The 24200-nt window shown below is 37.0% G+C and overlaps 1 protein-coding gene across 2 annotated transcripts in view; it reads right to left on the reverse strand.

The window, feature by feature from the left end:
- MTA3 (metastasis associated 1 family member 3) overlaps positions 1-24200 on the reverse strand; it is a 132985-nt gene that overhangs the window by 11059 nt on the left and 97726 nt on the right. Inside the window, exons 17-19 of one of the 2 annotated variants that reach the window (XM_071739498.1) lie at positions 16760-16791; positions 11443-11597; positions 6952-6979 (exon numbers count right to left, since the gene is read on the reverse strand). In XM_071739498.1, the coding sequence (XP_071595599.1) occupies positions 6952-6979; positions 11443-11597; positions 16760-16791 (215 nt within the window). The remainder of the gene's footprint in view (positions 1-6951; positions 6980-11442; positions 11598-16759; positions 16792-24200) is intronic. The other variant, XM_071739499.1, reaches the window with a different exon arrangement.

The following is a 24200-nucleotide window of genomic DNA, read 5'->3' on the forward strand; positions in this document are numbered from 1 at the left end:
AGCATGAGCCAGCAGTGTGCACTGGCAGCTCAGAAGGCCAAATCTATCCTGGGCTGCATTAAAAGAAAAATGTCCAGCAGTCTGAGGAAGGTGATTCTCCTTTACTCCACTCTTTACCTGCAGTACTGTGTCCAGTTCTGGATACACGAACGCAAGAAGGACATGGACCTGCTGGAGCAAGTCCAGAGGAGAGCCACAAAGATGCTCATTGGGGTGGAGAATCTCTCCAACAAAGACAGGCTCAGGAGTTGGGGTTGTTCAGCTTGGAGAAGAGGAGGCTCTGGGGAGAACTTGTAGCAACCTGCCAGTACCTGAAGGGGGTCTACAAGAAAGCTGTGGAGGATTTTTCACAAAATAGGGCAAGAGGTAATGGTTTTAAACTGGAAGTGAGAATGGATTTAGGTTAGATTTTAGGAAGAAATTATTCATTATGAAGGTGGTGAGACACTGGGACAGCTTGCCCAGAGAATTGTGGATGCCCCCTCCCTGGCAATATTCAGCACCAGGTTAGATGGGACACTGAGCAGTCTGGTCTAGAGGGAGGTGTCCCTGCCCGTGGCAGAGGGGGATGGAAATAGGTGATCTTTAAGGGCTCTTCCAACACAACTATTCTATGATTCTCTCACCTTGCAACCCACAGGGCAGTGACTATGCTAGAGGCATGTTCAGAGATATCCTTCAGAGAAGTTTTCCCCTTGAAGAAAGGAGGAAGGCCTGTCTTTGGATTCATGGTGTTTCACCACAGCATCCAGCTTCATAGATGGGATTAGACCTGATAAAACCTAGCAAAGGTAGCTTGAAGGAATGGGTAAGAAGTAAATTATTAATACTCCTTAAAACAAAACAATGGCTCAGACTTCAACTGACCTGTAACCTGAGCTCTGGAACAGATGCTTTGCACCTTATCTGAAATTCATTAGCCTCTCCTTAGTTACCACTGACTGTAAGGCTGTAAGGCATGAAGCCTGCTCTCCAAAAGAAGGAGTTGACTGATTTCTTCTTGTGAATGCACACACAACATCACTGCAAATTTATCAATACACTCCCTGGGAGTGTATTTGACTCCAAGGAGTCAAAAAAGCCTCCTGCAGCTCACAGGCACAAATGCCAGAATAGCTCACAGCAACTTCTTTATTATTCCTAACTGTATCAGCAGCTTGTGGGTGAATTCCTATACTATGTAACTTTATACTCTACCAACAGGAATTTTCATTGCCATTTAGTTAATCTGAAGAATGGCCACTCCTTCTACTGATGAAGCATCACTCACTGTTAGATGAAGCCACACATTTTCAGTGTATATTTTTTCCTGATGGATGTAAACAATTGGAGAGAAGATGCATCGTAGTGGAACACAATGTTGCTTTCAACTGCTTCTCAGTTTGCTTATTAATTCACAATTCCAGTATTATCCCAGACTTTAAGACATAAAAAAGGTTCAGAACATAGAACTTTTGTTTCTGCCCTTGGGCTACAAGCATTAAATGCCATTTCCCTGGTAAAATTAAATACTGTGTTCAAAATTTTCAAAAATGTTGTGTTAACAAATATGCCTATATAAGGCCAAGATAAAATAAAATTTCATATTTTTCTTGCCAATTCCAACTTTGACACACTTTAAATACCCTATTGTACCTACTTTGGGGGGGTTTAAATTAATTTTATTAGTCTTCTTGTTTCCTTCTTTCTTTCCTTACACTGTTTCATTATTTCAGGGTAGATTCCATCTTAGGTTTTTGGCCTGGACACTGTGTCCAGTCTAATTTCAAGAATACTTAATTCTAAGTATTAAAGCTTAGAATATTAACTGGCACTCAAAAAAATTAACAAGGTTTTTCTTTTTATCAATTATGCATATATTTTTCCTGGAATAATACATGTACCAATAAAGTATACTTGGATGAACTTCTTGGCATTCTGGCTACTTGATATTAAACAAGAGCTGAACATCAAAATTAATCACTTTACCAGAAACAGTTGGAAAGCAAAAGTTTCCTCACAAAATCATCCCCTGGGGCTCTGCTCCACACCATCAATCTTTTGCATAATCAGAATTTACTCTATACACACAAGCTCAGATGGATAATATGGATTAGAAATTTGTACTGTGGCATCAACAGAGCAAAGCTATGCAAGAGAATGATTTGATGCTAATTTCTAAGGTCAGCTTCATTCCAAAGATTGACTCTTACTGGGTTTTGTTGGGTTTGATTGGGTTTTTTTCTTTTTTTTTTTCCCCTCTATCTTACCAAAGGTTTATTTCCAGTTCATTTTTGGCACTGTTCATGTCACTGTCTCATAGTGCCTGCTGGACTGCTTAATTTAAAACTCTACAGCATCCTTAAGAGCAGACATGCATCAATATTATTCAAGTTTATAGACAGAAAGGTGGAGTTACCCAGAGGTTAAATGATTTGTCTGGTGTCTCACATCAAGCAACAGAGGCAACTTCAGGATTTTAGAGTTCAGACTTGTGCTTTTTGCACTAGAACAACACTTCTATTGCATTTTGTCAGCTAAATAGCCTCTACCCATAGTAAAAGTAAGGAAAACAGTCAGCCACCTCTCCTTAGATGCTTGACAAGAATTGATAGTCTGTGACTGTGACTATCAACTGGGATTGGATTTTACAGTCGAAGTATTTTACATTTAAAATGCCTCTGTAGTAACTTAGCCAAGGTTTTCACAGAGACCAACTAACATTTGTTTTTCCACAGCCTTTCTTACATTAATGCCAAGAGAGTAATGCATTTAAAACATGCTAATGAGTTAAAAAAGAAAACTAACAGAGGAAAATAATAAAGTACTAAATACATTCACTGAAATATAGACTAGTTCAGAATTAAGTCCTCTATCTGTCCAACACAGGACAATTTACAAATGAAAGTTAGAGGGCAGTTCTGTATGAATTTTAAGACTGTGAGGATCACTGGCATTATATTTTTTAACATATTCACCATAGTACATTTCTGTCATCTTCTTTAACAACAAGTATGCTCACCACAAGAATAACAAAGGTTTTGTATCTGCATTCAGATTATTGCTGTGTATTTAACTGCCTTCAAATGAAATAATACCTAGTCCTATGTCCACCTTCTGCTAATTACTATTGCTGACATAGAACAGATACTGTAAAAAGGGAAAAAAGTTCTCTTAGGACTCATATTGTGCAGTGCTTGAGTATTACAGCAATCAATAGCTAAAATATAATGTGCTAAAGTTCTGTGCTTTAGGAAGCTCTCTGCTTTAGTGAGAGCAGAGAAATTTTAGCCCTAAACTAGTGTTACTCTAGCCTTGCATAAATAACAACTGCACAATTAATCTTATCTTTTTTTGATACTAAAAATTCAGAAGACTATTCTGGTTTGACAAGTTATCTTTTTATTTTTATTTTGTGTGTTTCCCAAGGCTTCAAAAGAGAAACTGGCTTCCCACACAAAGATTCTTCTTTACAGAAAAATTTCTTCTTGTTCAAAACCAAATTAGGTTTAATTCCCATAATAGAAGATGACCAAATATTACAAGATAACACATTCCCCCCAGGGAATGTGGATTTAGGAAAAAACTGAGAAGCAAGGTAACAAAAAGCTAAGCTCTAAGACCTTCAGGCAAAACATCCTCTAAAAGAGGATTAGGTTCAGCTACACCAAATTCTCTGCACAAACACAGAAGACAGCTTCTGAAGGAAAGCCTTTTGAAATGGCCAAATATATTACAGGAAAATTCAAGGTTTCTCAAGAACTGCAAGAAAACAGGTTGGAAGAATTGCATGACATCCTAATTTAACATCTGACATACAAGGTATATTACTGACTGTTTGATGCACTTTGGCTGATAGACTGCACTCAGCAGGACTCAGGCATGAATTTAAGAGCTTTGCTGATAGGAAAATTAAATACTTACACAGAGGCTTCACCACCAACACCTGTGTTTAAAACAATCTTTAATGCACTTACTATCATCCCTGTGTTTCAACTAAGTTCATTGCCACCCAACCCCCAGCCCAAGTTTCCCAGGACAATAACATTTTGCAAAAAGACTCATTTCAGAAATTGTATTTCACTTCCCAAATATAAATGTTCTGGCTGCTTCTTCAGCTACTGTCTGCACATGAAATGCCCTTTGTCAAAAAGAGCAGAGAAGACAGCAAAGGTTGAGAAACACCTCTGAATGTGTTGATGCCCTTCAGCTAAGTCATGGGAATTGACTATATCCAAGCTCCTACCTAAGACACAATTGCAAAATATACTTTGGTACCTTAGCTGCCATAGGGAGGCAGCATATTTGAATCTCTGCTCTCAACAGGGCAGGATCAGACAAGATAATTTTACCAGATCCAGCAGTGTGGCTCTCCAGGCAGCAGTAAGTAGGTCATTTACAACCATCTGTTCATTTACACTCTCTCCCTCTGGTCAATGCTGGAGCTGGGCACTAATTAATTTTCACCTACTAATCAGTGGAGACACCTCTGAAACTAACAAATCACCCACTTTCAGTCAACAGCTTCAGTACTCCTGTGAGTGCCATTTCTGTGAGGTTTTTATTACCAATAAAGGTAAAAAGTTTTCTCTTTTTAAAATGATCCCTTGTAGCTCTTCTGACCTGCTGTTTGCACAACAGCTCTGCTTTTGCAGGTACTCTTTACATGATTATTTATTTAAAGAGCAGAGGGTACATTGACTGTTGCCTCCAAATCTTCAACAAAGTATTTAGGCACACAAAGTATTTGGGCACCTTGTTAATAGTGAGGTGAGGAGCTAGGCATCTGAATGCTTAAAGATTAAAAGACATGCTTAAAAGATCTGCTTGAGATCTCACAGGAAGTCTGTGAGGGAGCCTGGAAATGAATCCCATTTTCCCAAGCCCTAGGTAAGCACTGCAATCACTGCAACATCTTTCCTCTCCCATGTAGCTTTAAATAGGATGAGTGGCTGATTACTGTGTCACTGAAACTTCATCTCAAATTGTGAGAAGATTATCAGGTAGATCCAAACCAGAATGGCTGCATTTCATTTATTCTGAAGACTGACAAAGCCAACCACTTAATGCTATGTGCTCTTCCTAACAGCTCTAACTAATGGCACAACTTATACTGAACTTTGTTTTTAGGTACATGTTTTCCATTTATATATCTATTATTCCTTTTCTAACTAAAAAAAAACCAAAAAATCACTATTCAAATGACTTTATTTTAGCTTCATGGAATGATTCTGCTTTTAAAGATTTTTTTTTTTTTTTTTTTGCATTATCACAGTACTGTTTCTTTGACTTAGTAAAAGAAGCCAGAGAATATAAACTCATGTAGATAAATAGTGAAATAAAATATCTCCAGAACCATGAAACCTGCTCAATGTGAAACAAATATTGAGGTTATGATCTAGTGCCTATACTGCTGGTACCTCAGCCAGCCCTCAGAGAAGAATGATTTATAAGGTGTGAACAGTGAGCAGCACTGGTGAATAGTCCACACTAAAGAAGGTCAAAATAACAGCTCACAGAAACTATTACTCACTCCTGTGAAGGTATAACCACTTTGAACAGTAGCTAGCCAACCAAACAGGATTGCTCTGAAATTGTGGCAAGGACAGTTCCCCTCCAAATTCCCCAGATACAGCATTGTCACAGTGACTGGTTACAGTTGTCACCTCACCTGCAGGCAGCTGCAGTCAATCAGTGAGACATTTGCAACCCTATCAGTGAGGATTAGACACTGTTCTAAGGGATATGGCCCCTGCTCTTCAGGTTTATGACAACTATATAACACAGCAGAAGCAAAGCAACCTGAAAATTACACCCTTAGAGGCTGAATGTTTTCAGGTTAGAGGGTTGTAGCTGGTGCATCACATTCTCAGGCTTGCAGCTGCTGCTCAAAGGGTCCAGCCAAGTGTCCTCATGCAGTTACAGGGCCAGGGTCTAATGGCCACAGTGCCATGCAGGTAAGGAATGAAATGCTGTACACTTTGGATCCAGGTAAGGTGAAGTTCAAAAGTAATTCAAATCAAATAGCCTCATCTTTATGAAAAGAAGAGGTCATACCTCAGGGTAGATTAAAAATCCTTTTAAAAATACTTTTTTTTGGGTGCACGTATTTTTTTGCATAGTTGGGGTCAACTGAATAAAAAAAAATAAACACACCTACAAACAATTTTGTGACATGATTTGCACATGTGAGGGGGAAGAAGCAGCAGAGCAGTTGGCACTGGAACTCTGAGTTTGCCCTAGACCTGCACCCATGCACTGCCCATCAGTCCCTGGGCACTGCAGACTTACTCCTCCACTTTTCCCTTTTCCCCCAGCAATGTGCTCCAAGTGGTAACTCAAACACTGCACCTGACATTGTCTAAGCACTGATTAAAACACATTGGAGGGAGAAGGGCCAAGGGCAGCTCATTCACAACTCTTAATATGGGGTTTGGCTCACCCAAATTTTCAGTTTGCTTTTAAAGGTACAGGTCAGGGCATTCACTGATAAAGCTGCAATGTGGAGGGTGCCAGGGGTGTATGCAGGAGCACGAGGGGCTGTGAGAACCAGCATGACTCTCCCCATCTCTGTAAGAGAAACAGACCACTGACAGCAAAGCAAGACTCCATGTTTTGCTGAAGCTGGCCATCAGCCTCATGTTCTCTTCTTTCTCAACATGCAGCTTTGTTTTTTAAGCTTTTTGTGTGTGCTACAAGACATGCATAAATAAAAATGAGTGGTGTTATCCCAGCAATGGTGACAACCTTACATAACACCTCGACAAATCAAGGGAGGCTTTTCCTTTTGGAGACAGAACATGAAGTGAGGAATATGAAGAGTATGAAAATTGCCTATATAATGCTGCCACGGGGATGCCTCTCAAATAGTTTTATCCACACAAAGGAAGCAATGTCTGCTGGTAATGGCTAAAGATCCCGTTCTAATTTTAGCAGTTGCAGTTAACTCATTCCCAATGGAGTTGCACTTACCGTGAGAAGGTTTCTAACTGCTTCAGCACTGAAAGGAAACAAGCATCGAGTCATTCAACTGCAGTTCTATATGCAAATATGCTTTTTGGCCCACAAAGGGAAAGCATATGGAATCTGCTGCTCTAACTCATTCAGTCAAACATTTCCACAAATTTCTTACAATGCAAATGCTGGAAAAAAGGAATTAATTTTCCACAGAGTGCTTTAGCTGTCCCTATATAAGTCTGATCATTAGCAGGCACGTGCATTGCATTCCAGACATACACTCCATACTTAGAATTGGTAAGAAAAGTTTTAATCAACAGATGTATTTCCCTTGAAATCCAATGGCTATATTACTGATTTTATTAATAGACTATGATTACGTCTTATATAAATCAATAGATATTAAGCTGATACGTTACATTTTTATTAAACATCTGGAGACCATATTATGAACTGAACCATTTTTTCAATTATTATTTAACTCCTAGAATGGCAATCCAGTATAAAGGATTCCACACAATATAGTAATTTTCTGCATTAACCTGTAACAGGGCATACGATAGAATCCACACCGCAGCTAGGTAACAAAAGGGGAATAAAACACAAAAATCCTTCTTATAGCAAAAGTGATTTAGTACAATGTCCTGAATAAAATTATTTCATAGTTATAAGACTTCTGGTTGATTCTAAGGCATTTATTTAGTGCTAGAAGAATCCTAGCAGCTAATGTCCAAAAGTATGAAAAAAAAATGAGGAAACTCCCTTGGTGAGCAATGATGAAAGACTTTTTAAAGACTGTTTTTGTAATGAATTATGTGAACATATTTACTTTAGAATAAATTCTTGAGCAAGTTATTTCACAGAAGGAAATGAGAATTCCTTCTTCACTCAGTAAGTTTAAGAGCAAAGAAAAACATAGAAATGTTAAATGTAGCAAAAGTCAACATAAAATGGTGATGTCATGTCAAGTGTTCCTGATCCGTCACCTGGTTTTCTGCCTGGATTAACAAGAAATTCATACAGGTATTGCATTCATGGAACTAATATGTAGGCAGGTGCAAACTCACTGTCCCTTTCCTGAAGGTGCCAGGGCCTGCATGGGGCTCAGCACCAGGCTAATGCTGAGCACAGCTTTGCAGCAGCCTTTGGGCTTGGGGAGAGGGGAATACAAGTGGAAATGATGCTGTTGTTTTTACCCAGATGTGCAGATACTGATGCACAACAGGGGAAGAAACTGCATTCAAATAGCAACAACCTCAAAAAGAAGAAGCTGAAATGTGTGAGGGTGCACATTACAATGCATATAAAGCACATCCCTGTTCTACTCCAGGGAGCAAATCAGGACCTAAAATATGTTGAATTTCAGATGTAAACTCTAGTCTTTTGTTTCAGTGATATATATGCTCATGCAGGGACAGTTGAGCTACAGCGTTGCCCTAAAATTCTGGAGTACCCCCAAGGGTTGCCTTGGAAAGATGATGTATAATTTTCACAATTATTTTCACTGCTCTGAACATTTAAACTCCCTGCTCATTCATTGCTACAAATATCTGGAATCTTTGAGGAAGCTGATATACAATAGTTCGCTTTACAGAAGTATGGCTGCTGCTTAAATTAGGAAGGGGGAGGGATAATAAATTATTTAAAAATATATTATAAAATGGAGCTATATATACATAAATTCACTTTATCTATTGATGGATAGTAAAATTCAGCATGCTCGTGAGCATCTTTGTCTTGGTTAGCATGAAACAGACTGGCACTTCATTTAGTTTAGCAGCAATAATATTGCCTTTTTTCCCTCACATAGTATTGTCTATTTTTTTTGTTAGATGTCTAAGAAAATTTACACTTTAAGTTCTCTACCAGATGTTTTCTAAAAATATGCATCTCAAAGCTTTATTCACTGCACAAATAAAAATGTTTTAGTATGGGGAAAATGAAAGTTGTTGTGGGCTGGCTGAAAAAAAAAAACGATGCTGAAAAACGTTATCCCTTTTTGCAAGAATTAATTACGCTGAAAAATATGTTTCCTTTTGCTGTAATTACTACTTGTCTGTCTTACATGTATTTTTAATGAACACATACACATAATAAAGCAGAATGCATCCTGAATCTGCACAAAACGAGTGTCCCAAAGAACAACTTGTTCCCTTGATTCAAATGGGGTCATTGTTTCTAAGCAGTGTTCAGAACATATCTAAACACCTAATGGCTGCAAACCAGCAACTAATTTTTAAATTATTATTTACTTATTTAATTATGTGGCAGGACTGGATAGAATGTGTCCTTCTTTTTTGCAAGCATTTCCTCCCTAGTGATCCCTTTTCATGGCAATTATATTGCATTCAATTCTGCCACAACCATGCTCAGCTATGTGAACTCCTTCCACAGGAGTAGTATCACAGGAGCTGGCTGTCTAGAACTTCTTTCTCCTTCTTTCCTCCTTCTTTCTCCAAAGAGCAAAGCATTTAATTGTCATTTTGGGCATCAGTACCTTCCCAGCAGCAGAATCAGGCAGTGCTTTCCACTTGGAGCTATAAAGGCTGGAAGCCAGTGAGAGTTGAGGAGGAGAGCAAGCTACACTGTCTCTTCTAAATAATCTTGGAGTAAAGGTGGAGCGGATCAATGGAGAAAGTCAGAAAGAAGAAAGCATGCCTGAGGTAGGGAAGGATCAATGGGGATGAGACAGGAAAGAAAAAATAAGAATAAAAAACAGGGAAAGCCCTGTGAGACAGAAGGAACAGATCTCACGGGACATTGAGTTTCGAAACATATGAAGTTGTTTTCTCCTGTTAGTTTTAGTTTTGAAGAACAACGTGAGTGATAACACTATTTGTGTGTTGCTACCACAGAAAGAAAATGCATGAATGTGTTCTGGCACTGAACCTATTGGCTCAGCTCTTGTCAGGCTGGGAACAGCTGCAATGGGGCACTCACCCCATGCCACCCGTTGAGCATCCCTGCTGTGCTCCTCTGGCACTGCCCAGAGGGATGCAGCACCACATTTCCAGGCACCTCCTTGTTGGAGTGGAGTAACAGACAGATCTAACTACCCCATGCCCTCAATACCAGGAGATTTCAAATGTTATTCTCTAAACTTTTAATGATTTAGAGAGGAGGAGCAGCCGCAGAGTCTTAAGGACTCCTTGTTTACCCACCACTGTGGGCCCAGACGGGTGGATATAACAAGTTCTGCCTTGCTGCCTGACCTGGCTGTTGTGTGTGTAACCATGGGAGTGGGGAGGGGGATCTTCTAGGATGGGAACAGACAAGGCTATCACAGATGAATGGTTTGCAAAGGTAGGACTCAGCTCACCTAGAATTTAAACATCTAGTTTAGGCCAAATGTCTGAGCCACCTCTGAGATTGGTGGGAAAAGACAAACACTGCCAGTGTAGGACTCAACTCATACTTTGAAAGCCACTTGTCTATAATAATTGGGAAGAAAAAAAAAAAAGAAAACAAAACTCCAAACCTTCAGACAGTTAACAGTCTTATTTGAAGGGTATAATGTCTAGGGATTAGTCTGATACTACTGAGCTCTTTGTATCAAACCATTCTCAAAATAGCAAATGCTTTCAACCCAAGCTAGGGATCTGAAGCCTAAGAGCTCATCATCCTCCTAACACTCTCCAAATTGTTGAATTCCTCATACAAAAGAGAAATGAAGTGCCATATTTAATTGATCTTGAAACAACCACCTAACTGTCATGAACTAGTATTTTGGCTTCCCTAGCTCAGTCTACCATAAATGTAGTATGAACATTTTCTTTGGCTAACTCTGTAGTTACATACGGTCTTTCTCTTGCCTCATATTATTATTTACTTTTTTGTTCAACAACCAGCTTTTCTAGGCCTGTAAAAGACTCAGAAGTGAGGAGCAGTTTGATGTATCTTGACATATTAATCAACTTTCCTAAGTAGGATTCTAAAGGTTTTTAAATAAGTGGCCCAGCAACCACTGCTTACAACTATAGGCTGCAACTTCTTGTCTCAGTCTGAATTAAATCAGGGAATCGTCAGCTCTTAACAGGGTAAGAAAAGAACTGAGAAGCTTCCAGAAAACTACCATTAGTAGTTAATGAAAGACAGAAAAAATATGATGACCTTCCTTTTAAAAGAAGTGAAATTCTAGACTAGAAAAAATGCTTTCTGCTGCATAGTTTTCTACTGCGTGCTATACATTTTTCAAGTTCTGAAAAATTTAGGCATATAAACTACACTGTGGTTGCATTTAAATTTTGCTGAATGATCAGAGATGCCTTAGACTTCATTGGATATGAACTAAAATAAGTTACAATAAAGAAATTTTAATCTTTGCCACAGAGAAGAAGCTCTGAATGAGTATTAGTAAAATAGTGATAGTATCAGTATGCCAGAGATGCAAAGTTTGGGTGTATATTTTGATTTAACATTGCTCTTCACTGTAATGCCATCTCAAATAAAAAAATAAAATTAAAAAATCCCATCATTTAAATAGCACATGAATTTTGTTTCTCTTACCTCGTTTCTTCTGTAGCCATAAAGAAACCATCATCTGAAGCATCAAGCCAGTTTTGCCTCTGTCTTTTGATGACTGGAATGGTGCTTGTCTTAATGGCACTTGCATTGGCCTGCAAGGCCCTACCATTAGTCGTATGAACATGGGGAGCAGCATGCTGAAATCATACAAAAAAACAGGAAAGATGTTTGCCTGAGAATAAGCACAATTCTGTTAACTAGTTCTGCAAAGGGCAGCTTGCTCACAGCCCCCTTCTCAAAAATCAGCCAGTCTTCCTCAGCCAGTACCTTGGGGCTAGGTAACACCCTGGGCAAATTGACATGTTTTATCCACAGGTCCTAAACCTCTTGCACAACTAAATTAGCCATTGCTAGTGCCATTTTATAAAAAGAGAAATAGAGGCATGAATCAATACCACAAATGAAGCAGTCCCACAACAGAAACCCATTGTTGTTTGGAGAAAATTCACATTTTCTGAGCAAAATCCCAGCATCCCGACCAATGAGACTTTTTTTTTTCACCCAAGTATGCTGTTAATTTCAATGGAAGCAGGGTAATATGGGTTTATATCACATTTCTGGTGTCACAGTTCTTAGATTTACCCACCAATCACTCCATATTAGAGATGACTGCAGTATATCTGCATTCATTTTAATACAGACAACACTAAATATGAACTGATGCATTAATAAGTTTTTATTCAGTGTCTAGACTGCAGTTTGGTTTTCACTTTTTTTTTTGTGTTGTCTTTGGTGGGGAGGAAAAAGTACCACTAGAAGTAATTCAGCTGTTATTTAGAATAAATTCAGGATAAAGTACACAGTTTGGATGAAATCAGAAATGTGTGTAAGTATTTGATTTCTTAGGGTACAAGGTGGATACTGCTCAAAACGTGAGTAGGAATTCATGCATGAAAAATGGTGCCATACATCAGACTTCAGAGTATATCCAAAGTAATTATATCTGGCAACTGGCAGTTCCATATGTTACAGAGGAACACTCAAGGGCTCAAAGGACAGCTTTCTTGCTGTGCTTTCCTAGTCAGAAGTGGGTTTAAGTTATGAATATAATGATTTTCTTTTTACAGGCTCCTTTCTAACACTCCTGAATGCTTCCTTGACTTGAGACAGCACACAGGCAACAAGTGTTCAATGTCCAAGGTACAAAAAGTGTATTTCTTGGGGGAATAAACTCTTATGAACTGTTAAAAGAATGTGGGTTTTCATAGTACTTTTTTCCTGACAGAGACAGATGTCATTATTAGTTCTGAACTTCTGTTTTGTCTTCTTTTATTAGAACCTTACTCTTATTTCAGGAAAGAGATAATGTACTGGAAAATACAGCAAGGTTACATTATAATCTCATTTTTGTTGCATCATATTGGTTAGAATTTTTTCTTCTATTTTCCTTCTCCCTCAGTCCTTTCAAGCTATTTGAAGAAATTAATTACACTTCACTAAAGGAGAAGAGAATGAGATCATGGTTCTCCAGTTTGTGTGTTAGGGGCCGTATTATCTTTTATTTCTAGTTAATCAAAACAATTGAAGTTCTTGAACAATTTAAGAATAGAAAATCAGTTCATTAGTTTCTCCCCAAAAATATATTCACCACTGTGTATAAAAATGAGCATTTGATGCCACTGTCATCTTAATATCAACATCGAGAGCGAAAAAACCTTTTTAATTATTATTAATTTTTCCCTTCTAGCACAAAGCTATGCCAGGAAGGTTATGAAAACCACAGGAATACCACCTGTGCTACCACAGAAGCCCTATTCTTTCAAAACCCCTGCATGCAGAAAGCTCCAGTAATGTCACCACAGCACTGCCATGTGCCATGTGCAGCTTTTTCCTTTTAAGTGTGAACATCACTTATCAGCCATGCTATGATTCTGCAACAAAACCACTTGTTGAGGGTTCCCTGGTTCAGGAAATGTTGTATCCAAGAAAGTTCACAAAACTGAAGTCAGCACAGAGCTATTTGAAGGGCAGGGCTCAGAGCTGCAGACTCAGCTCATACCCAGAGACCTCTGAGGCCCCAGGAAATCTGTTCAAGGTCTTCCTCAACGAGGAGCTGATGGGAAGAACATTTGTTAGAATGTCCCCAGCTAAAACATTTCCCTGTGGGTACCCTTCCCAGCTATTTCATTCAAAGGTTTTGATCTTTGAGAGCTCCAAGACCATGAACTTTTTTCCTTTGCATACACAAATGTTAATTTCCCAGTAAGCAACTGAAATACCCCCAATGGTCAATGAATGCAATACTCCCTTCCATAAAGAAGTTATACAAGAATGTGTTTTTCTCTGCTGGAAACAGCAGCATTCATTTAATCAGTAACAACGCAATCAATTGTTAACTGCAAATCCAGGCCTTTCAATACAAGGTGCACCAAGGCTTTGCTGTGTCTGAGAAATAGGAATTATCTCTGATATGTGCTGCAAGGGCAGCTACCAGTACAACAAAGTTTGGATACTACTCCAAATACATGGACAAAGGTGCTCTACAAATAACATTACATTAAAGTGGCAACTTAAAAGAGCATCTTTGTTAGAAGCTTTATTTTGGAGGGTAAATCTCCTATCCTCACTATCTCCCAGAGAAATTCCAAGAATAAGGATATTAAGAGGTATGTTGGAAAGTTAAAAATTCAGTAAAATCTTGTAAAAATTCAGAAATGGGACAGATCCCAAATCAGAGTTTTGCCACACTTTTAGTGTTCTTACTTGCAAAAGCATTAGCATAACCCCTATAATAAGCATCCAGGTTTAGGTATGGTTTAATTTACTTATTCATAGAGCTTTGAGATGAATGTAAAAAGTACAAAGCGTAGCCTCCTCATAGCATGGAGCTGCAAACACTGATACTAGCATGCAGGTACACATTCATTTGGGGTACAGAATGTCATTTAAGAAACCCAAAAGCTATTAAAAGAGATTTTCAAACAACAGCTGGTATACAAGAAAGTAACCAAATAGTCAACACGAGTATTATAAAACACCTAGAAAAGATGTAATGCTGAAAATCCAAGTCAATGACTTTTCTGTGCAATGATGACATTTGACTTTCCAAAGTATCTGGGCTAAAATACTACAGTTTTTATAGCCACTGTATTTCATGAAAGTTACACAAAAGCTGAATAAACCATATCTTTAAGAGCAGCATTTTAAAGCAAAGATTTATTTAAAGAAAACTGTAAGTCAGTGATGAAAGAATAACCTAGGTATCTATCCACAGGAAAAGAGGACATTTGTTTTGTAATAAAACATTGAAGATCTTCCCTCCAGACCCTTAAAAATATTTGGGGTTTTTTATTTTTATAAACAAGAATCTGATGCAAAAAAATAGGGAGTCATCACTGTATTTAAATACAGATATATTCCTGCAGTGTTCTCAGAAAACCTGTACTTTTTTATCAGTACACTCTATTCCTCATTTGCTTTGATTTTAACATAAATCTGAGTCTTCAGAGGCAAGATCAGATTTAATGCCTTACTTATGATATTCCATCACCTATAAATGCAACTTAGAAGAAGGTCAAATACTTTCCTGTCATAAGACAAAAGCTTTTTTACATCAAAGCATCTGAGGCAGTTTACAGATCTGCCTCTGTACTTCTCACATTCTGATTGACTGAAGATCCTGCTTTAACTTTTTATCTTTTACAATACTAACCCTAATTAGTCAGATTATTTCAGAGTCACTATTTATTACAGTAGTCATTAAAAAAAATATTTCAGCAGCACTGCTTAACTATGTCTAATGAATAGACAATCTCATGCTGTTTCTCATGCAAAGAAAAGTGTATTTGCTGGCTTTACATATTCTTCCTACTCATTGGAGAGTAAGAAATTTTCCATTAGACATTCAGTTATGCTTTAATTGCAGAAAAGAATGGACATATTGTTGTAACCTTTTCCCAAGAAATAGAATACTTATTTTTAATTTAATTTTTATTTATTTAGGTGCCACGGACAACTGCTGCATGCTGACTGCAGAACATTAGCCTGAGCTGTCAGCAAGAGAGGTCTGGAGAGGTTCACTACACAGGAATCTCAAGAATGCAAGTTATTTAAAAACCTCTCTTTGAAATTTGGCCATGTTTTGGTGTCAAGACACATTTTTGAAGGCAAAAAGCCCATTTCTTTAGGTCAGGTTTTAGAGCTGGTTTGATAAATTTATGGAAAAAAAAAGACAAGTTGTGTTATCTTCAGAATAAGATTAATAAACAAAAAAAACACAGGAAAATGAAACTATAGTGAAGTTTGCAATGGGTCTATTTAAACCTAGTTCATGACTAACATGGATTACATCACATCGAGTAGAAAACATCACTTTGTCCAGACATAGCTCCACTATTTTGAATTTTTTGGAACTGTAGTTGCTAACTATTTATTATGCGTTTGGACTACATTATTCATGACTATTGATGATAAAGTCAATAAACTGTATTTATCCTTTTCACAAGTTCAATCAAGTTTCTGATTGCCCCAAAAACGCTGTAAATACAGAAGAGGTAATAAACTTGAAGGGACACCCTGAAAACTGTAGGAATGAAAACAAACAAGCTCAAGTCATTCTTTGTTGGGGTTTATTCTCAAATTTCAAAATTTACCTCAAAAATTGGTCTGTTTCCAAAGTGGAGAGTCCTACCTCCAGATATCTATGTGATAGTTGGAACAAGGTTTTCTTTATGTGAATTTTTGTGTAGTCCTAATCTAAAATTTATAAGAAGTCTGAAACAGAGACAGATAAAATTTCTCACCCTATAAAAACTCAGGTCAGACATTTAATCCACAACATTTTTATGCATAAAACATTTAAAATCTCATTTTTGAAGATGTATCTGTCCGTTTAAGCATTTCTCTGTTTCTGGAACTCAAACTATCAAACTTGAGATAATGTCAGACTGGACTCACAAGAATGTGATGCAAGAAACTACTCCATGTATTGTTTGAACTTTAAACGTGCTCTGACACTTGTGATGCACATAGAATGCAAGAGATTTTGTTAACATTGTATATAATGTAATAAAATGTAATAAAAAATTACTTAAACAGGTAACACAAAATTGTAACTGGCTTTTTCACCTATTCAAAATACTCAGCTGCTATTTCTGAAGTTATTCAACTCTCACTTTTTTTTTTTTTTTTTTAAGATTTCCCATGAAATACAATGGCAGACACACATTTTGTCTCTAGTGATTCTGGACTTCATAAGAAAGCATGTGAATGGCTTAGGATACTACTATATCTACTTCGTTATCAAAGAAAAAAATGCATCTATAGTTAGATCAGCATCTGCATTCTCCTTTCTACTTACCATTATTGTTCTTGTTGGGTGGCTGGATGATTCTGGAAAACAAAAGAACCACAGCATATTAGAGTGCTGTCTTTATCCATAAAAGCCTACATTTTCCTGCACAACCAGAAGGCAACGATGTACTGCTATTATCACAAATGCAGAGATGGGGAAGATTTCTCATGAAATGAGCCCTGGTCCTGAAAATATACAGCACACTATAGCATGCTATGAGCTGCTCTCATTCTCTTTGCTTAATTATCCTCTTTCGCATGAAAATATAAAAATGGAACTAATTCATTATTCATGTTCCAAGAAGTGGGTTTTTTCCTCTTGCTTTTAACATATGGCATCATTTAACATGGAGGATTTGCTCTGCAGAAAAAAATACAAATAGTACCAGCATAATTCCATAACTATTCTTATCTGCTAAAAAAAAAAAAAAAGCTTTGAAAATGCTTTTGAAAAACTAGGCAATCCTTTTTCTAGGATTTTGAGATGGATTCTCAGTTTGAAATTGTCAAAGTATATTGAGACATGTAACATGCAGAAATCTTAATTAGTCTCTCCTATATGATAAATCAGGAACTATATTATATGTATATATATATGTATATATACATACTCATGGCTATATTTCTGATGAACCATGATTAGACCAACAGCTAACATAGCTTTCAACCTCCTGTTTAAATTAAATTACATTTGCTTTATTTTTCCCCAAACGACAGAAATCTCGCCCTCTTTGGCTTTAATATACTACAGTTATAATACAGCTCTGTTCTTTTACAGATCAGTATAACTTCAGTAATTAAATGTTCTCCTGACCAGTTAAAGCAATTTGCAAGAAAATTCAATGCTGGTCTACAAAATACAAGATGATGCCACTGCCAATCTCATACACTTGCTCAAAAATCTGAGCAAGACATCATACTGGCTATAGCACACAGAATTCTTCAGAAAGAGACACTTAGCAGCACTGCAGGCATTTCTGGATAAAATGTACATATTTATTCACTAATGGAATCAGCTGAGTCTTAGTTTTACAAGTGAGATAAATGTACAACAAATACAATGGATTCTTTATTCTTGCCCTGATTCCAAATTGTGACTTTGATGGGAGTCCCAGCTGGCATCACTTACACAAAGAACTCTTCAGGGGTTTCATTACTGATAAAAGTATATTAAAGAGATTAAAAGGACATAAGAAAGAACAGACACATTTCTCTCTCTGGAAAAAAGTAGCAATTACACTATCAAACGGAGGTTTCTCTTTCATTTTGAGTAATCCAAAGGTTACAGTCCAAACACTGATAGAAACAAAGAAAAGCCATTTTAAACATCTCAAATTTCTATTTGATATTTGGCAGTAATTTCTGTATAGTTTACATTTATATTTGTGCAAATCTTCATCCTTAATATTTTAAAAAATATATTAATACAGGTATGAATAGCTTCCCATTGATAAAGTTTCTGTAATGTGAAATCCTACCTAAAACCACCAATATTTCAGTTGTGAGCTTCCAGCTCCCTTTCTCTCTCTTTTGTCACACCAAAATTATAATCTATAAAAATATATTTAGCTCACCAGTCCTCAAGACAAGTTTTAAACTGGTAGTATAAAAATTAAATACTGTGACTGTTCCCTAAATACCTGAGCATATTTGACATTGTTATAAGGTAGAGTGAACATCACAGCATAGTAAAGAACAAGATACTCTGTTCAAATTTTGATCTTTACTGTGAAATTATTTTTGTTATTACAAGGTTGGTTGGTTGCCTGGGTTTTTTTGGTGGGTTTTTTTGGGGTTTTTTTTGGGTTTTGTTGTTTGCTTTTTTTTGGGGGGGGTGGTTTTTTTTTGGTTTATTTTGGATTGTTTTGTTTGGTTTTTTTTTTGGTTTTTGTTTTGTTTTGTTTCTTTTTTTGGTTTTTTTTTTTTGTTTGTTTGTTTGTTTGTTTTGTTTGTTTGTTTGGGTTGTTTTTTTCCTAATATCCCTGTGAAATAACAATTTAGGACCTCATTTTTCCTTAGAAAGCCCAAAGGCAGCACTCATGGAGGTGTAACTACCTGAATAACTCTTGAGACAAGGACACATTCAATCTATAAATTAAACTACTTAGAAAAAAACCCTCAACACTCTATCTCAAAGGCCACAACTGGATTTCCTAAGCAAACCACAACTTAAGCAGAATAATCAGGCTAAAAAAAAGTATGGGACCCATCTCATAAAATATAGAGCAGAGGCACTGATAGAGCATTTCCAGTCAACCCAAAAAAGATCAGAATGAACAACAAAAACTCCATACCTTTTACATTCAGTTCTGACAGTAATAAAATCCTCACTCTTACTTTTGGCCTAACTTTTTATGCAAAATATATAAAAAAATATGTTTAGCCATGATTGTCTCAATATACTCAGTCACCCTCTCAGTTCCACAGACAACTGAATTAAAGACAAAATCTCTCTAAATAGAACTAAGGAATAGACAACTGTGCCTGGAGGCTATTAAAGAGTTTATTTTTGAAGAATACAGAAACTCTTAATACAATGCAAACAGCTGTTAATTCCAGGATGTTGCCATATTGATAACCTATTAATAAAACAAAGTGAATAAGTAGTGAAAGATCTATTTGTAGAGTAATATCCCTGTGTTCTGTCATACAACAAAATAAAATATTCATTTTTTGCATATATTTTTCTTAGCTTTTTTTGCTGTAGATACTGTAATATCAGCTAAACTTACAAATATTTTTAGAAACACCTGTGCATACCCATAAATGAAAAGCTAAGGTCAGAACTGTTCAGTAAGTATCAAAAGAGTATAGGATCTAGAAGAACTACTACTTAAGGTGCCATTATTACACAATTCAAACTTTTCCATATTCTGATAGCCACATATTCAGATTTTAGAACTGAGACACTGATTTTTTTCCAGAAAATAATTACACCCTGACTGGGCAGGATTCTGACCAACATTTATGCATGAACACACACCAGCCAGTTCTGTGGAAAACTTTTAATTTAAAATTAAAAGCTGATAATTAAGACAACCAAGGAAGAAAGCCCTTGCTTCCAATTAAAAAAGGCAGTCAAGCAGCATTCCAAAGTTGTGTTTTACAGAAGTTCTGCACACCCTTGCAATATCCAATAGAGCCTGAGGGCAACAGAGCTTTTTTAAAAAACACAAATATCTTGGTGTTCAAAAGAATGGAAATCAAAACTTTGGATTTTCAGTTTTATCTGCCAAGTTTTAGAATGCCTGGGGCAATTGAAACAACCAGGCTCGAGTTTCAGCAAAACTGGTACCAGCAGACATTTAGTTTATAAATGAGCACTTATAGCACAGGGTTTTGTGAAGGGCAATAATCTGTACTTGCACTTCTTCAGTAGAAAGGAAACTCCAGCATGCAGAAATGACACCCTCATGCTTGTGAACTGGATTGCTCCACTTTATACAGAAATGGTCAGATAACACCATCAAGAAGGGTTTTTGGTGATGTAAGTAAACTAAACTTCAGTACTGACAAGATGTTTATAAATTTATCATTGTGGAGAAATTAATGCACTAACAGCAGAAACTGCCTGGAGATGCTTCTATGCTCTTTCTACAACATATTCATTTAAGCTCAAATATAAGTGAGCAAGTTGTAAAAAGAAATCAAGCATTTCTCCCTGTTTATGGGCACTGGGAGACTATAAAATTTCCCACTGTAAAACGATTTAACACTAAATCAGAAAGCATCCACCACCAGAGGATGGGGCCAGCTATAGAACTAATTCAAGTTGATATATTATTCCCCAGCAACATTTTTTAAATTTTTTTCTTCCCTTAAAGGTTCTTCAAGCCAGAATAGAAACCAAATCCTTACTTAGACTCCAATCATCTTCCAGCTGCTCATGTGTTACGTTTATTATATGTTCTATTTTCTAGTTCTGCTGATAGGAAACCTACTTATCTGAGATACATCGGCAATACCAGTGGATGAAAGGTGCCCTTTTCTGAACCTTCCAGAACAAATTCAAGATAATGTCATTTAAACATTAGTCCATCCAGAGTGGACTCTTTCAATATTTCTTCTTAACTTGGGTTATGGACATTTGAAGTAGTCAAAATGATGGTTTTGTTCCTACCAGTTTGTGGCAAGACAACAAGTGATATTGTTACCTCAAAAGCATAATTAGAAAAATATGTATCCTGTGATCACACTAAGAATGGGTTTGACTTTATTTGAGGAAGACCCTTAGTTTCCCCAAGACTGAAAGTTGAAACAGTGGAGAAAACAATTTACAGATAGCAAAAGCAAAAATGCAAATAAATGTTCAAAACAATCACAAAGAGTTTTCCCCAGAGACGGAAATTTTCCAGTTACACTGCCTGAGCACTTCCTGAAGGTGTCTTCCCTATTGCATTATATGATAAAATGACTGAGAACTATAGCTCTGCAATCACAACTTACAAAAAATAATCAGCCTAATCGACAGTAATCATACACAGAAGCACTTTACGTATGAACTCCAGATCTCATCTCCAGAATGTGTAATTCATGAGGTAATATGATGCTAATCCTGTTATCCAGCTGACAGTATTCTCTTTCTGCAACTTTAATTCTCTAAAATAACACTAGGGGAAATGAGAGATTCCCAGAATTAGGTTCTGGTTATCTGCATTTTTTGAATGCTAACTTGATTATAGTGTTGTTCTCATTGTTTGGTCTTCTAAGAGCTGATTTATTCTGCCAATTAGAAAAGACAGCATGCCTGGAATTTCATGTGTACACAATACCTGTGCATAAAAACCCCAAAGAAATGGTGATTCACAGCAGGAATGGGGCAGTTCACTATGAAGTGCCCTTTCCTCTATCTGTGATAGCACATAGTTTGCTCTTTCTAACCCCTGATATTACTGGAGTTATTAGAGGTATGTGTTACACCACTGAAAACAGAGATACAATGCGAGAGCCTTTTCATGAGTATTCATTTCCTCAGTATCATAGAATCATAGAATCATAGAATCCTAGGGGTTGGAAGGGACCTCGAAAGATCATCTAGTCCAACCCCCCCTGCCAGAGCAGGGCCCCCTAGAGTACATCGCCTAGGAACGTGTCCAGGCGGGTTTTGAATGTCTCCAGTGAAGGAGACTCCACAACCCCCCTGGGCAGCCTGTTCCAGGGCTCTGTCACCCTTACAGTAAAAAAATTTTTTCTGATATTCAATTTGAACCTCCTATGCTCCAATTTACACCCATTACCCCTTGTCCTATCACTGGTCACCACTGAGAAAAGCCTAACTCCATCTCCCTGACACTCACCCCTTACATATTTGAAAACATTGATGAGGTCACCCCTCAGTCTCCTTTTCTCCAAACTAAAGAGACCCAGCTCCCTCAGCCTTTCCTCATAAGGGAGATGTTCCACTCCCTTAATCATCTTAGTAGCTCTGCGCTGGACTCTTTCAAGCACTTCCCTGTCCTTCTTGAACTGAGGGGCCCAGTACAACAGAATGGGAATGTCTGGCACTCTCAGAGTGGTGCATCAAAGCATGTTTGCCATCCTACTTTTGTGGTTTTTAAATGCAGGCAGAGCAGCCAAGCAGCCTTATAAGTCCAAAGATGGATTTTTTATAAATGGAAATAAAAGAAAAAATACTTAAAAAAAAAAAAAAAAAAAAAAAAAAAAAAAAAAAAGAGAAAAGGAACTCACACACCCCTCCCCAATTCAATTTCTAATGTATTTCCACCCTTGGAAATGGCTCACATTTCAGAAGAATAGGCCTGAGAACAACAGTTGAATGCATACTGTATTTTGACTGCAAAACAGAAGCAATCACTGTCTATATTTTAAAACCCCACAGCATAGTGCTATCCTATGCTAATGCCCAGGAACTGGTCCTTCACAGAGAAAATTCAAGAAAATATGGTTTGGCATAATATTTTTCCTCCTCTCAAGTCCTCCTGTAACCAAATTCAACATAAAAAAACCCCACAGCTTACCTGTATCCTGTGAAAAAACACTCTGCAGTTTGAGCAGTCTTTAAACACAGAATGGAATATTGTTCTTCTAATTGTAATCAAAGAGCCTCAAATACTTGGGAGATAATTGTAACGTGAATTCAGTGCAGACAAATGATTACTGCACATTTACCATAAGGCTCTCAACTTTAAGAAATTCTGGGGGAAAAAAAGATATTTATCCTCTATTTTTTGGACAAAAAAGACAGATTTAAATATTTTCCTGCTTGTTGATTATTTTCCACATTAAGACACAATTTGAATCACTTGGGTTGGAAAAATGAAGTGGAGAAGGGGGAATCATCAATTCATTGTGAACATTGTAAGTGAACAGAATTAAAGGTATTTTTTCATAATTCAGAAACTTAAATAGAATAAAAAGGCTTAAGACTATGCAAACATGAGAGGTAGTAGCTTATTTTTTCAAATGTTTGGCATTATCAGCAGTAACACCCAGGGGTAATTAAGGCCTGCAACACTTTCCAGGTACACAACTTGGGCTCTGGAAGTTATCACTACTTCATCTTCTCAAGAATCATCATTTGTATCCCTGCAAAACCAGGTCAATATACTGACCACAGAAATGCAAATTTTAGAGCATTTTAGTTTTCTACTAAATACTTAAAATGATTGCTTTTAATTGGACAGTGAAAATGGACAGGAATTGGCAACTCTTGTGCAACTTTCAAAAAACAAAGGTAAAATATTGATAGTTTAATCTCTTGAGGGTCAGAGATGGCTCTATAATGACTTTGCATAGAACTATGTATGACAAGCATTACCACAAAGCATTTCATATCCCTGACATGAATAAAAAGCCTGAGCAATATATGTTGTAAATAACAGAATCATAAACACCCTTTTCATAGTCCTCTCCTTTTCCATTAAAAGACAGTATCACAACATCTGAAAAATACTGGTACATAAAATGAAGTTTATAAAAATTAAGGTAGGTTTATTGTTTATTAATATATCCAAGGATATTCAAGGTTGTTTTTTTTTTTTTAAGTAATGGATTGCCAGATGCTTTTTGGTATTAATACCATGCTGCTAGCCTACCACTGCAGTTGAACATCTCCACCAAAACCAGTAAAACAATGATAGACACCTTTGAGAGAAAACAACTCCCTCTGATGAGAAATTCCACCCTACAGTAAAAACTCCTTCCTTCTAATCTACTTCTACATAGGGTTATGAGTAGTTAATAATGATAAAGCACAAATTCAAATTATTTTCACTGTTCCAAGAAAGTTTGGGCCAGGAAAGACTCTGGTTTCCCTGCCTGTCAGTTAGGTTGCTCATATTTTTATGCATTCATCAAAAGAGAGTCTCAAAGTCTCCATGGGAAAACATTAGCAAAATATAAGCCTTTGTTTCTTGCTTAACTCCCCTACAGCCAATATATTTAATCACAAGCAGAAAAAGGATTGTCCAAAACTGGATTTTAGAGAG

The sequence above is a fragment of the Heliangelus exortis genome, chromosome 3, assembly GCF_036169615.1.
Source record: "Heliangelus exortis chromosome 3, bHelExo1.hap1, whole genome shotgun sequence".
NCBI lineage: Eukaryota > Metazoa > Chordata > Aves > Apodiformes > Trochilidae > Heliangelus > Heliangelus exortis.